This window comes from Saccopteryx bilineata, chromosome 2, assembly GCF_036850765.1.
Source record: "Saccopteryx bilineata isolate mSacBil1 chromosome 2, mSacBil1_pri_phased_curated, whole genome shotgun sequence".
NCBI classification, from domain to species: domain Eukaryota; kingdom Metazoa; phylum Chordata; class Mammalia; order Chiroptera; family Emballonuridae; genus Saccopteryx; species Saccopteryx bilineata.
In genome coordinates this window covers 318,173,768-318,187,304 of record NC_089491.1, presented here as the reverse complement: position 1 = coordinate 318,187,304, position 13,537 = coordinate 318,173,768, and the positions used below count along the sequence as shown (strand labels likewise).

Below are 13,537 nucleotides of genomic sequence, written 5' to 3'. Positions count from 1 at the left end.
ACTTCACAGCAAGAATTGCTTTAAAGTACTCACATACCCCTTCCTCACAGTGGGTGCTCATGGGCAAGTGACAGAAGGATGAACAGTAGAAACAAAAAAGGCCAGATAATTTAAACCTGAGGCTTGAGGATGGCAGGTGATAGCTATGTATCATGAATGTTGATTTTCTAAATGAAAGGAGACTGAGAGGGTATTGCAGGGCTGAGGGTGGAAACTTAGAATGTTTGAAGATTAGGAAGGATGTCAGGGGACTCAGATTGCATTATACCCCACCTTCACCCCCATAACTGCTCACCTCCTAACCGCAGGCACGTGTCTGCTTTCTCCAACAAAACCGGAAAGTAATGAGTACTGGGATTCTTCAGAGGTCTATACTCCAGGATTTTTCAGCCATCTGACCTTTGGGGGATCCTGGCCCAGTTTGCTTAGAAGATGCAAAAGAAACAGCAGTGTGTGGGAATGAGGAGACTTAGAAACAGATTTGTGTGAAAAGGCTTTAAGGATCCTCAAATCTGGTCTCCCTCTTGACAAAAATCACTGCCACCAGCTTGATTGTATTGGGTGTCATAATACCAGCTCCTGCTTGGTTCTTTTCAGGAATGAAGAGCTCACTACACACAAGGCAGTCTGCTTCTGACAGATTTACTACTGAGAGTCTTTCTGCATTTACATAAGAACTACTTCCTGGAACACCTATCTGTTGGTTCTAGTTTTACCCACTAGAGCTATCCAGAACGACTTACCACTTTTCACCTCTCCAGAACAACTTACCACTTTTCACCTCTCCAGAATGACTTACCACTTTTCACCGTTCTTTGCCTCAGTTCCTCATTTGAACCACATGATCTCTAGTGATGTTTCCCCATCTACTCCTTAGGGCAGACCACTAGGGAACTGAGCACAGGGAATAACACCAGATAGGAACCCTGAGCCTCAGGCTTTTCCTGGGACTACGTGGACAAAGCATCTTTTCCCCTGGCCTCAGCCTTCTCTCTCTATCCCAGGGCTGCTAACCTGGAAAAGGAAGTGGCAGGGTTGCGGGAGAAGATCCACCACTTGGATGACATGCTTAAGAGCCAGCAGCGGAAAGTCCGGCAGATGATAGAGCAGGTAAGCAGGACAGCCTCCCCTACCGTGGGTTACTTGTTCTCTGGAGGTCACCGCATTGAGTCCAGCCCTATTTCTCTGTCAGGTCTACACTTTTTCTTATTTATTCTCCTGGAGAGCTTGGCTTATATTCATAAGTGTTCCATAAAATATGTTTATGCTATCAAGTCATGGTAAACTAACTTACCTATGTGAAGATTTTTCTGCTTCCCCCCACCTGAGCTTGAGGGTAGCATACTCAGGATATGCCGATTTGCAGAACTGTTTTGATAACTTAAGACCCCTAAGTGACAGGGCGTAATTGCTGCATGTCAGCTCCAGGAGGGCCAGGATTTTCCTGTTTTGTTCACTCCTGTTTCCCATTGTCTAGAACAGGGTCTGTCATATATAGTAAGCACTCAATAAGTATTTCTTAAATGAATAAAAAAGATTTATTTTCCAAAGTCAAATGGAATGGTTTTTAAATCATCCATTAGTTTGGATTATCAGGGTGGTATTCCCCTTACACCCCTTCTCCCACCCCTGAGATAATCCAGAATTTAATACTGACTGAAATGAGACTTCTATGGAAAAGCTCAGCAAGTCATGTGAATGGTGCAGACTCTGCCTTTAGTCTCCGCCGGCTCTCTGTGCACTGGGGTAAAGTTTGATGAGTATGTAATGAGTCATTTCAAAATGAGCTCCAGGGTCTCCCACATCTTTGCAGCTCCAGAATTCAAAAGCTGTGATCCAATCAAAGGACAGCAGCATCCAGGAGCTGAAGGAGAAAATTGCTTACCTGGAAGCAGAGGTGCGTGCAGTGGGCAGCCCCAGGAAGGGGAGAAAACTGGACATAAAGGAGGCCGAGGTTCTGGGGCTGGCGGTCTTGTCCTGTCTAGCTACTGCTTGGAAATGAGTATGAGGTGGCTGGTTGATCTTTAGTTCAGCTAAGTAAACATTTTCTGAGAACCTTCAAGGAGTTGCTAATGATGATAAGACCTGTGACCACTTTGAAGAGCTATGTCATTATGGCACAAGCCCCATGCCCTGGCCTAGCTCATGGAGGCAAGCCCTTCATTCTGCCTGTGGGTTTAGCAGGGAAGCTGACAACAGAGCTGGGCTTCGAGAAGGAGGCGTTCTGTAGCTGGAGTCTCTCCGTGGCCAAGCCAATGGGCTCAACTAGCTAATGAGCTCTACCTGGTCTAATTTCTGCCTTACTTCCGAGCCCTTCCTGTCCATTGATTATCTGAAGACTGCTTTGTAGCCACTGTGTGAAATTCCCTTGTGTTGGGGGAGATAAAAATAAATGAAAGACAGGGCTGTGGATCCTCAGGGAATGAGCAGTCTAGAGTTAGAAATAAAATACAGGTTTAAAAACAGACCTAAGAATAATTTATGGAATAGGAGATCAACAAGGTATTTCAATGGACAAGGTATCTCAACGGACTCCAGTAAATTATTTGCAGGAAATGTATAGAGAGGAGATATAGGAAATGATTGGTGTTGCACGGGGCTGCTGAGGGAACATTCCTCGGGGAAGGGGGCTGGAGCTGGTACTGGAGGAAGAGAGTCATCTGGGTTGGGGAGGACAAGGGGAGTGGGCACACATGGCAAGGGTGGGGTGACGGCAGCACAAACACAGAGGTGGAGAGACCAGAATGAGCTGGAATGACAAATGGAAGCCAGAAGAAGGCCAATTCTAACCTCATAACATGTGGTACAGAATTTAGAGATGCACGACCGGATGGAGCACCTGATAGAGAAACAAATCAGTCATGCCAACTTCAGCACCCAGACCTGGGCCAAGACTGAGAACCTGGGCGGGTGAGTTGGGTGTGTATGGAGTGGGGCCCAGAGTGGAAGTGAAGGAACAAGGGACGGGGCTGTGGCAAACCCAAGGACAGGCTTTTTTAAATCCAAGATTATTTCCTCCATCTCTAATCTGACTATTCTCCACTGGAACCATTTTCTAACCAGGTTAGAACAGAGCATCCTGCCATAACCCCTAGGAAGCCCAGGAACAGCTGGTGGAGGTGTATGAACCCTCTGAAATTGTATGCAACATTGTGGGTGTGTAATAAGCACATATTTCTAGGAAGAGGGACTTTTTTCCCTCAAGCGATTCACAAAAAAGTTAGACTTTGAAAAAAGCCTGACCAGGTGGCACAGTGGATAGAGTGTCGGACTGGGATGCAAAGGAACCAGGTTCGAGTCCCCGAGGTCGCTGGCTCAAGCAAGGGGTTACTCGGTCTGCTGTCTCCCTCCAGTCAAGGCACATATGAGAAATCAATCAATGAACAACAAAGGAACCACAGTGAAGAATTGATGTTTTTCATCTTTCCCTTCCTGTCTGTCTGTCCCTATCTGTCCCTCTCTCTGACTCTCTGCCACAAAAAAAAAAAAAAAAAAAAAAAAAGACTAAAAAAATCAGGAATCACAGCTATACCCACTTCTCAATTGTTTGGCTGCCACTCTTTTCACCACCCTGTCACCAGACAAAAGTCTCACCCCCAAGTCTTCCCTTAGATGTCACTAACAATGACTGTGTCAAAGCATTTGAAACCCAAGAGCTCAGCCAGCACTAGAGTGTAGTAGCATTCCAGAGACAGATATGGAGGGGTGGCTGTGCAAGGGTGGACAACCACACAGGACTCAGTGTTTCCAATTTTCTTTTCAGCATTAGGATAGCCAAGCCCCCCAGCCCGAAGCCCATGCCTCTCATCAGAGTGGTGGAAACATGAGCTGAGGAAGCTGCTGCTGCTGCTGCCGCTGTCTCTCACCTGAGGAGAGGCTGGCCACCCCTGTAGGCCCTTAGCACCGACTTTGACTTCTGACTGTTTCCTGGCTGCCCTCAGGGCTTGAGGTTCCCAAGCTCCTGTTCTCAGTGTGCTGGTTGGATGGAGGATGAGCGCCTCCTCTGGACACTGCAGCTGTTGGAGGACAGTGTCCCGCTGGCAGGAGCCAGGGCGCCGTCCTTATCTCTGTAGTTACTGTTTTCCTCCTCGCAGGGCCTCCTTTCTGTTGTAGCCCAGAGTTCAGCTGCCCAGCCCCTCATCCAGTCGGGAGAAGAGAAGACATGACAGGATTTGCCTCAGCCCTAGAAGATGGCGACAGAGATGTCCATAGTGATTGGAGAGTGTCCTGGGGGAACAAAATTCCATCCAAAAACACAGCTCAGTTCTTAGCAACAAACTGTTTTTCTGCTGGCTCCATCTACCCTCAGCTTGATGACCCTGGTCTTTTTCAGATAGACAACGGGCTCCCTCAGCTTTGACTGGCCCGCCCATGTTTCTGAGGAGAAAGGACTGTACCCTCAGGGAGTAGCTTTGAGCAGAAAGATTGTGTAGGGCCACAGACCCTTATGTGGGACTTCTCTGCTGTGAAGAACCCCAGAATCTCTTAGGGATTCCCCTAAGATGCAGTACAAGGTACTCCTCAGTCGTCATGACTGACTCAGAACCTGAAAACTATTTTCACTGGATTACATCAATCTCAGAGAAACTCTCATTGTATTTATTTTGCTAAGTTATTGGTGTTTTTGCTTGTCTCGCAGCTGATTCAGTCCCAGAGTTCTACAGCCTTCTCTTATGGCATTTGGATTTGCTTGGCACTGGAAAAAGAGTGTTCCTATCAGACTTCATTTAAGAACGACATTGTTATAAATCTTTATTTCCTCTACCTGCTTCTTTCCCCTGCCTCCTCCACATCCAATCTGTACCTTAGGAAGGCAAGTATATTTTCCCTGAGACATCGGGTCTGGGTGTATCTTTGGGGGAGGGGGGTGATCCAGGACTCTTGGGGAGGAATTAAAGTCTTCCCCTAACCCTGCTGCATCCCTCTGCTTCATTGTGGGTCTGTTGTCCTGGCTCTGAATGACGCTGCCACTCAATGTTTTCTTTAGGGCTCTTTCTATAGCCTCAAAAGAAAAATGGCATCAAGATGTGGTACTATTGGACACAGAAAAATTAAAAATAAACATAGATTAAATCTTTTAAGTTCTATTTGGTTCAAGACCCAAAGCCTTAAGTTCGGGTGTTTCAGTGTCATGTTCTGACTGTCTGTAATGGTGTTCTGGTTTCTTCATGAATTTTTCTCATTTGTAAAACCAGGGATTCAGACCGGTTGATCTCTGTGGGCCTTTCCAGTTGTGATCTTTTTCTTGTGCTATAATCTTTGTATGGTCAATCTAATAAATTATGTTAATGTGTCTCTTTGAGCTCCAGCCTGGTTTTTGTTTTGTTTTGGTTTTGGGGGGTTTTTTTGGGGGGGAGGGGAGTTGTCTTTCATTTTGCAGGGAAGATGAAGGAATATAATTTTAGTGCCTCTGAAGATGGGCACCTTATTGCCTACTTCTGAGAGGTGTGCTCCAGACATCCCAAACACTGTGATACGAGGACTTTGTGGCATTCAGAGGAGTTAGAGCAGAGGTCGGGAACTTTTTTGGCTGAGAGAGCCATGAACGCCACATATTTTACAATGTAATTCCAGCCTGACCAGGAGGTGGCACAGTGGATAGAGCGTTGAACTGGGATGCCGAGGACCCAGGTTCGAGACCCCGAGGTTGCCAATTTGAGCACGGGCTCATCTGGCTTGAGCAAAATAAAATATGCTCACCAGCTTAGACCCAAGATCGCTGGCTCAAGCAAGGGGTTGCTCAGTCTGCTGAAGGCCCGTGGTCAAGGCACATATGAGAAAGCAATCAATGAACAACTAAGGTGTCGCAACGAAAAACTGATGATTGATGCTTCTCATCTCTCTTCGTTCCTGTCTGTCTGTCCCTAACTATCCCTCTCTCTAACTCTCTCTCTCTGTCCCTGTAAAGAAAAAAATAAAATAAAATAAAAAATAAATAAACTTACTTAGAAAAAAAAAATTAATTCCATGAGAGCCATACAACAACCCGTGTACATTACGCATTATCCAATAAAAATTTGGTGTTGTCCCAGAGGACAGCTGTGATTGGCTCCAGCCACCCACAACCATGAACATGAGCGGTAGGAAATGAATGGATTGGTATGAGAATGTTTTATATTTTTAACATTTTTTTATTATTATTAAAGATTTGTCTACGAGCCAGATGCAGCCATCAAAAGAGCCACATCTGGCTCTCGAGCCATAGGTTCCCGACCCCTGAGTTAGAGTGTCCCTGTTAAGTAGCTCAGCTTTGTGGCCTGAGTCCTCATTGTAGAAGGTGGCCCCTAGCTTTAGCTTTGACCCTGTCTGGGGTGGTAGGATTCCTAAGCTTGGCCTGTGTGTGTCCTCAGTTGGGAAAGAACTAGTTAGAGGCAGAGATCTGTGATTAGAGATTTACCAAGCAGCACTGGAGGTAGCTGAGTAGCCCCACATCTTCTGCAGAAATGAAAAGCACCCTAGAAATGCTAACTACGGCTATCTAAGGATTTAGTTTTTAGCTGTCTCTGGCTATTATTCAATTAGTCCCATGATCCTTTTCTTTCTGTTAAGAATGTAATTGACTACAGGGCCCAATGCAGACATAGCTGAATGTACATGAATCTTCTCTATACCAAAGAAACTAGAAATGCAACTCCCTTCATCCCTGGCCATTCTAGGCCCCTTTCTACTTCCCAGGTCACTCACATCCTGGGTTTCAGAATGCATTAGAATCCTGATCCAGACCTGGGTTTGTCTTGTGATAGCCCCAGGTTCTCTCTCTCTGGCAGTCTTGCTTGGAGTGGGTATATCTAGACAGTGCTTGTTTTCAGAATAGGAAGAGGGTGGAAGCAGGGCGGGGTTGCCGACAGTGCCAAAAGGACTTGCCAGCCTGGAGGAAGACAGGAGTGAGTGTGCTGCCCTACGGGAAAGGGTGGCTCTTGACCTGGGCCTCAAGGGTTTGGTGGGCTGAGCAGAGATCCAAGTTGGAGTTAATAGTGTTCTGGAGACACTCCAGAGATTAGAACCTGGGCATTGAGAGATTCCTTCAAAGGCCTCTGGTGCACATTTCCCAGAGTTTGGTTGTATCACCACCAAGAGGAGCAGGGGCTTACCTACCACAGAGGCTACCAGGGGTCTCTGGGAGGAGACAGTAGTTGAGGTAAAGGTAGTTCACTTGGCAACCTTTTCCACTAGAGATGGAGGATGGGCAGCAGAGGAGAGTGAGATAAGGCCCAGGGCCTGAGAAAGGGTGTGGTGAGTAGGCTGCTCCTGACTTCAATGGCCTGTTTATTGCCTGTGTTAGGTCATGTATAAGCCAACTTTTCCTTGCCTCTTGAATAGTCTGTGGAGGAGAGATGGAGTCTGACTTCCTGGGACCTTTGCCACGAGGGCCAGTTCCTGTGAGCTGGGTTCTGAGAGCTGCCCAGACACGCAGCTGTCAGCACTCCTGTAAGCCGGGAGCACTGGCCTGGCGTCAGCGAAGCAGCTTGCAGGGGCATTGCTTGACTCCCGAACTACTGCCCCTGTCCTCCACCTCTTCTTTTGTCCCCTCTCCTGAGCAGAAAAATCCTGATTGGGACATCATACTTCAACCAAATGGTACATTGGGACATTTAAAAAAACTAAGTTTCTAAAGCCAAAAGTTTTGATTTGCTTATTTTTATCTCTACTTGAAAGGAACTTTCACTATGAACTGTTCCAAGCTTGACTCTGGAAAGATGCCGTGACATGATAATTTGAACAAGGAGGGTAATGACTGCTGGGATAGAAAAGCAGCCTTCCTTCTTGAATCAGCTGTTTAATTGTGATGGTCATTTTTTTGTGGGGCCTCTAATAATCCCCTGGGCTACCTCACTCCTCAGAGCCAAGCCTTGTGGAGCTGGGACTGAGCCTGTTCAGGCTCTGACCCAACAGCAGATGTTAGCCTAGGGCCCTTGGCCTCTTTTCCATGCTTTAATTTAGGACGCTAGCTTTGCAAAGAGAAATTGTTTCCTATCTTTCCTGTCCCAATTCTAAGCACCATGGCCTTGAAACTCAAAGTTGGAGACCTAAATATATATTTTGTAGCCCTCACCCCTTTCTCCATGGAAAAGCCTTATCCAGGCTGAGGATAAAGATGTTTTTAAAAGGTAAGCAGAGGCCCTGGCCGGTTGGCTCAGCGGTAGAACATCGGCCCAGTGTGCTGGGGACCCGGGTTCGATTCCCGGCCAGGGCATATAGGATAAGCACCCATTTGCTTCTCCACCCCCTGCCCTTCCTTCCTCTCTGTCTCTCTCTTCCCCTCCCGCAGCCAAGGCTCCATTGGAGCAAAGATGGCCCGGGCACCTGGGATGGCTCCTTGGCCTCTGCCCCAGGCGCTAGAGTGGCTCTGGTCGCGGCAGAGCTACGCCCCGGAGGGGCAGAGCATCGCCCCTGGTGGGCGTGCTGGGTGGATCCCGGTCGGGCGCATGCGGGAGTCTGTCTGACTGTCTCTCCCCGTTTCCAGCTTCAGAAAAATACAAAAAAAAAAAAAAAAAGGTAAGCAGGTTCTACCTCTGTGGGTTGGCAGGGAGACCTACTTTAAACTCAAAATGTATGTGGCCTTTCTGCTGGAATCTTCCTCTGGAGCCCTCTGGCATATGGGATTGAGGGTAGATGGTGTCAGGGTGATTAATTTCCTGACAGGGTGTTGGTTGCCAAATCTTAAACCACAGGATCTCAGACAGCTGAGAGGAAGGAAGTCATTTGTCCTCATGACTTGATCAATTCAGTGCCAAATACACACGTGGGCCTTTCCTCCCTCTCACTAACTAGTATGCCAGGCCTAAGCTTACATATGTCTGCAGGAGTTTGAAGACCATTATATCTGTTTTATATCTATGTGTATTTGAACTGGCCGGCTGTGTAAAATATATTATGGTGAGGGAAGGAATTTGAAAAACACTGGTGTTTAGGAAACTCAGTTTTCCACCCATGTGTCTCCTGTAATCACTACTCACACAGAACACTTCACTTCTAACATATCTAATCACCAAATGTGTGAGAGTGTTTCCTCACACACAGAGCAATCCTCTGGGACACCAGCTGGGTGTCCTACAATTTAACTCAGTTTGGCATTGTCTGTTGGGGGATAGTGTCCGCAGGTTAAGGGCTTGGTCCCCCAAGTTCCCATTTCAGACATCAATCACAACTGCTGTCTGGCTTAGCTACAAATCAGAGGTTTGCATAACTCCCCCTTCCCCCAACCTTGATTAATTTGCTAGAGTGGCTCACAGAACTCAGGGAAACACCTTCACCCATTTATTAAAGAACATGATAAAGGATACAGGTGAACATCCAGATGAAACGATAAATAAGGTGAGGTCTGGGAGGTCCTGAATACTGGAGCTTTTGTCCTCGTGGGGTTAGTGTCACCTTCCCGACATGAATATGTTCACCAACTTAGAAGCTCTCTAAACCTTATACTGGTGGGACTGTAGGGAGGCTTACTCAGAGAGGCACAATAAATTAGTAACTCAATTTCCAGCCCCCTCCTCTCACTGGAGGATGGAGGACAGGGCTAAAAATTCTAAGTTTCTAACCATGGCTGGGTCTTTTTGGTGGCCAGCCTCATCTAGGTGCCCACCCAGAGTCTCCTCACGAGAACAAAAGATCCTTCCAGTGCTCTTATCACTTAGGAAATTACAAGGATTTAAGGAGCCCTGTGTCAGGAACCAGGGCCAGAGACTAATATATATTTTTTCGATTATCTCACAACTGGTGTATAGCACAGACCTCTCTCTTTGGATATATTGTCATCTCAGGGTCAGGGGGACCTAAATTGGTCTAATAGGAGCTAATTCTCCTATTTAATCTGTCACTTTTTCTTGATAGACAGAAATCACCCTCTTCAGTAATTCAGGCTAGAAATTTTAAAGTCATCTTTGACTCTTCTTTACATTCCTTTATCCCTTATATCCCATTTGTCAACATACCCTAATATTTCTTCTTTTGAAATTTCTCCCAGACCTTTCCATGTACACAGCCTCAGCTTAGCCAGTCTTGAAGCCTGGATTACTACAGAAGACAGTCTTCACTGGTCCCCCACCTTCTAGTCTAACCTGCCTCAAATCTACCTGCTTCACCATGGTCATTTGAATCTTTCCCCAAACCATTTTCATCCTATCAGTTGGGGTTGTTTAGCCAGGATAAAAGAAAGCTGATAGGAAACATAAGATCTCTGAAGAAATAAAAATGTCTCCTGTGGGAGGAGGAGCAGTTTAACTTGTCTAGCTCCCGAGGACATAACTCAGGTCTGTGGGTGGTACTTGTAGGAGACAGCTCAGAAAACAAAAGGATGCCTTGAAAGTTCATGTCAATTGGACTGTGGTCAAGTCAGTAAGTTTCCCTACATACATCAGTAATATCCCTGTTAGAAAACAATTTACCTTGGCCAGTTAGCTCAATTGGTTAGAATATTGTCCCCATATACCATGGTTGTGGGTTCAATCCCTAGTCAGGGCACATACAAGAGCCAACCAATGAATGCATAAATAGATGGAACAACAAATCAATGTTTCTTTCTCTCCCTTCCCCTCTCTCTAAAATGAATAATACATTTAAGCCCAACTGGTGGTGGTGCAGTGGATAGAGCATTGATCTGTTCAAAAACCCGAGGTTGCCGGCTTGAGTGCCAGCAACCACTATTTTGAGCGTGGGGTCACTGGCTTGAGTGTGAGATCATCGTCATGATCCCCTGGTCACTGACTTGAGCCCAAAGGTTGCTGGCTTGAGCAAGGGGTCACTGGCTGGTCAAGTCACATATGAGAAGCACTCAATGAACAACTAAAAAAAAAAAAGGTGCTACAAATACAAGTTGAGGCTTCTTTTCTCTCTCCCTTCCTGTCTGTCTGTCTCTCTAAATAAATAAATAAATAAATAAATAAATAAATAAATAAATAAATTTATTAATTAAAAAAAACTATTAAAAAAAGAAAACAGCCTGACTGATGGTAGCATAGTGGATACAGCATCAACTTGAAGTGCTGGGGTTGCTGCTTGAGCCTGAGGTCACTGGCTTAATCTTGAGGTCACCAGTTCAATACCTGGTCAAGGCACATACAAGAAACAATCAATGTATACACAACTACATGGAACAAGTGGATACCTCTCTTTCCCTCGCTTTTCTCTTCCCTCTTCCTCTATATTAAAACAACAACAAAAGATCCTAAAATATAAAGTACCTAAAAATAACTTTTATTTAAATGTGAATGACCTATGTAAAGAAAATGGCCACATTTTGTTGAGAAATATGGGAAAACTTAATGAAAAAAAACCTTCCCTGAATGGTAAAGTTAAAATTGTAAAGATATCTATTCCTCATTAATTTATTTTTAGGCCTTGTGTAGTTACAGGAAAAATCCCAATAGAATCCTTTTAGAATTGGATATAATTATTTTTAAATTCATCTGGAAGAATAAACAGGGGAGATGGAAAAGAAAAATTTGAAGACAGCTTAATTGGAAGGAGTATTAGCCTTGGCAGAAGTAAAACATTATATAGCTAGCTATCCATCAGTTTAACAGGCTGACTATGCAGAAATAGACCCAATTTCATATAAGCATTTTAAAAAGATAAAAGAGGCATTGCAACCGGGGGGGGGGGGACAACATATTTGAACAGTTGGTTAAAAAATGTTAAAAACAAAAAACCCTCTGACCTCAAACCATACGTCTAAATAAATTCTAGGTAAATTAAATATTACAACTTAACTCTAGAGAAACTAGAATACAATTGAATATCAACTCTGAGAGGAGATCCATTCAGAATTTTTTTTTTATTAATTTTAATGGGGTGACATTGATAAATCAGGGTACATGTGTTCAGAGAAAACAGCTCTAGGTTATTTTGCCATTTGATTATGCTGCATTCCCATCACCCAAAGTCCAATTGTCTTTCGTCACCTTCTAACTGGTTTTCTTTGTGTTCCTCCCCTCCCCCATCCCCTCCCTCTTTCCCCCCCCCACCCCGTAACCCCCACACTCTTGTCCATATCTCTGAGTCCATTTTTATGTCCCACCTATGTATGGAATCATATAGTTCTTAGTTTTTTCTGATTTACTTATTTTGCTCAGTATAATGTTATCAAGGTTCATCCATGTTGTTGTAAATGATCCAATGTCATCATTTCTTATGGCTGAGTAGTATTCCATAGTATATATGTACCAAAGCTTTTTAATCCACTCCATTCAGAATTTTAGTATTAAAGGTCACAAAGGAGCCCTGGCCAGAACGCTCAGTTGGTTAGAGCTTCATCCCAAAGCAGAAGTTGCTGGTCAAAGAACATACAGGAACAGGTTGATGTTTTTGTCTCTCTTTCTCCTTGCCTCTCTCTCTAAAATAAAAAAATAAATAAATGGTTAAAAAAAGTCTTTAAAAAAAATAGTCATTCCTGATCAGGTGGTGTCACAGTAGATAGAGTGTCACCTGGGTTGCAGAGGACTCAGGTTCCAAACCCCAAGGTCTCTGGCTTGAGCGTGGCTTACCAGCTTGAGTGCAGCGGTCGCTGGCTTGAGCAAGGAGTCACTGGCTTGGCTGGAGCCCCCCAGGTCAAGGCACATATGAGAAAGCAATCAATGGCCCTGGCTAAATGGCTCAGTTGGTTGAAGCATTGTCCTGCAATGCAGAGATGGCTGGTTCAGACCTTGGCTGGGGCACATACAGAAACAAATTGATGCTCTGTCTCCCTCTCCCTCCTTTCTTCTCTCTGGATTCAATAAAAAAATTTAAAAAGAATAAAAAAGAAATAAATAAAAATTAAAAAATAAAGAAAGCAGGCTCTGGCCGGTTGGCTCAGCGGTAGAGTGTCAGCCTGGCATGCGGGGGACCCGGGTTTGATTCCCGGCCAGGGCACATAGGAGAAGCGCCCATTTGCTTCTCCACCCCCACCCCCTCCTTCCTCTCTGTCTCTCTCTTCCCCTCCCGCAGCCAAGGCTCCATTGGAGCAGAAATGGCCCGGGCGCTGGGGATGGCTCCTTGGCCTCTGCCCCAGGCGCTAGAGTGGCTCTGGTCGCAGCAGAGCGCCCCCCCCCAGAGGGGCAGAGCATCGCCCCCTGGTGAGCAGAGCGTTGCCCCTGGTGGGCGTGCTGGGTGGATCCCGGTCGGGCGCATGCGGGAGTCTGTCTGACTGTCTCTCCCCGTTTCCAGCTTTAAAAAAATACAAAAAATAGGCCTGACCTGTGGTGGCGCAGTGGATAAAGCGTTGACCTGGAAATGCTGAGGTCGCTGGTTCGAAACCCTGGGCTTGCCTGGTCAAGGCACATATGGGAGTTGATGCTTCCAGCTCCTCCCCCTGTCTCTCTCTCCTCTCTCTCCTCTCTCTCTCTCTCTCTCTCTCTCCCCCCCCTCCTCTCTAAAATGAATAAATAAAAAAATATTTAAAAAAAATTTAAATAAAAAAAATTATTTAAAAAAAAATACAAAAAATAAAAAAATAAAAAAAATAAAGCAATCAATGAACAACTAAAGTGCTGCAATGAAGAATTGATGCTTCTCATCTCTCTCCCTTCCTGTCTGTCTGTCCCTATCTGTTCCTCTCTCT

The 13,537-nt window shown here is 45.3% G+C and overlaps 1 protein-coding gene across 3 annotated transcripts in view; it reads left to right on the top strand.

Moving 5' to 3' along the window:
• Window positions 1-5,302, top strand: part of TUFT1 (tuftelin 1) — a 42,428-nt gene extending 37,126 nt beyond the window's left edge. For all 3 annotated transcript variants that reach the window (XM_066262126.1, XM_066262127.1, XM_066262129.1), the window contains 4 exons: window positions 1,005-1,110; window positions 1,814-1,897; window positions 2,810-2,910; window positions 3,764-5,302. In XM_066262126.1, the coding sequence (XP_066118223.1) occupies window positions 1,005-1,110; window positions 1,814-1,897; window positions 2,810-2,910; window positions 3,764-3,827 (355 nt within the window). In that variant the 3' untranslated portion in view covers window positions 3,828-5,302. The remainder of the gene's footprint in view (window positions 1-1,004; window positions 1,111-1,813; window positions 1,898-2,809; window positions 2,911-3,763) is intronic.
• Window positions 5,303-13,537: the final 8,235 nt, after the last annotated feature.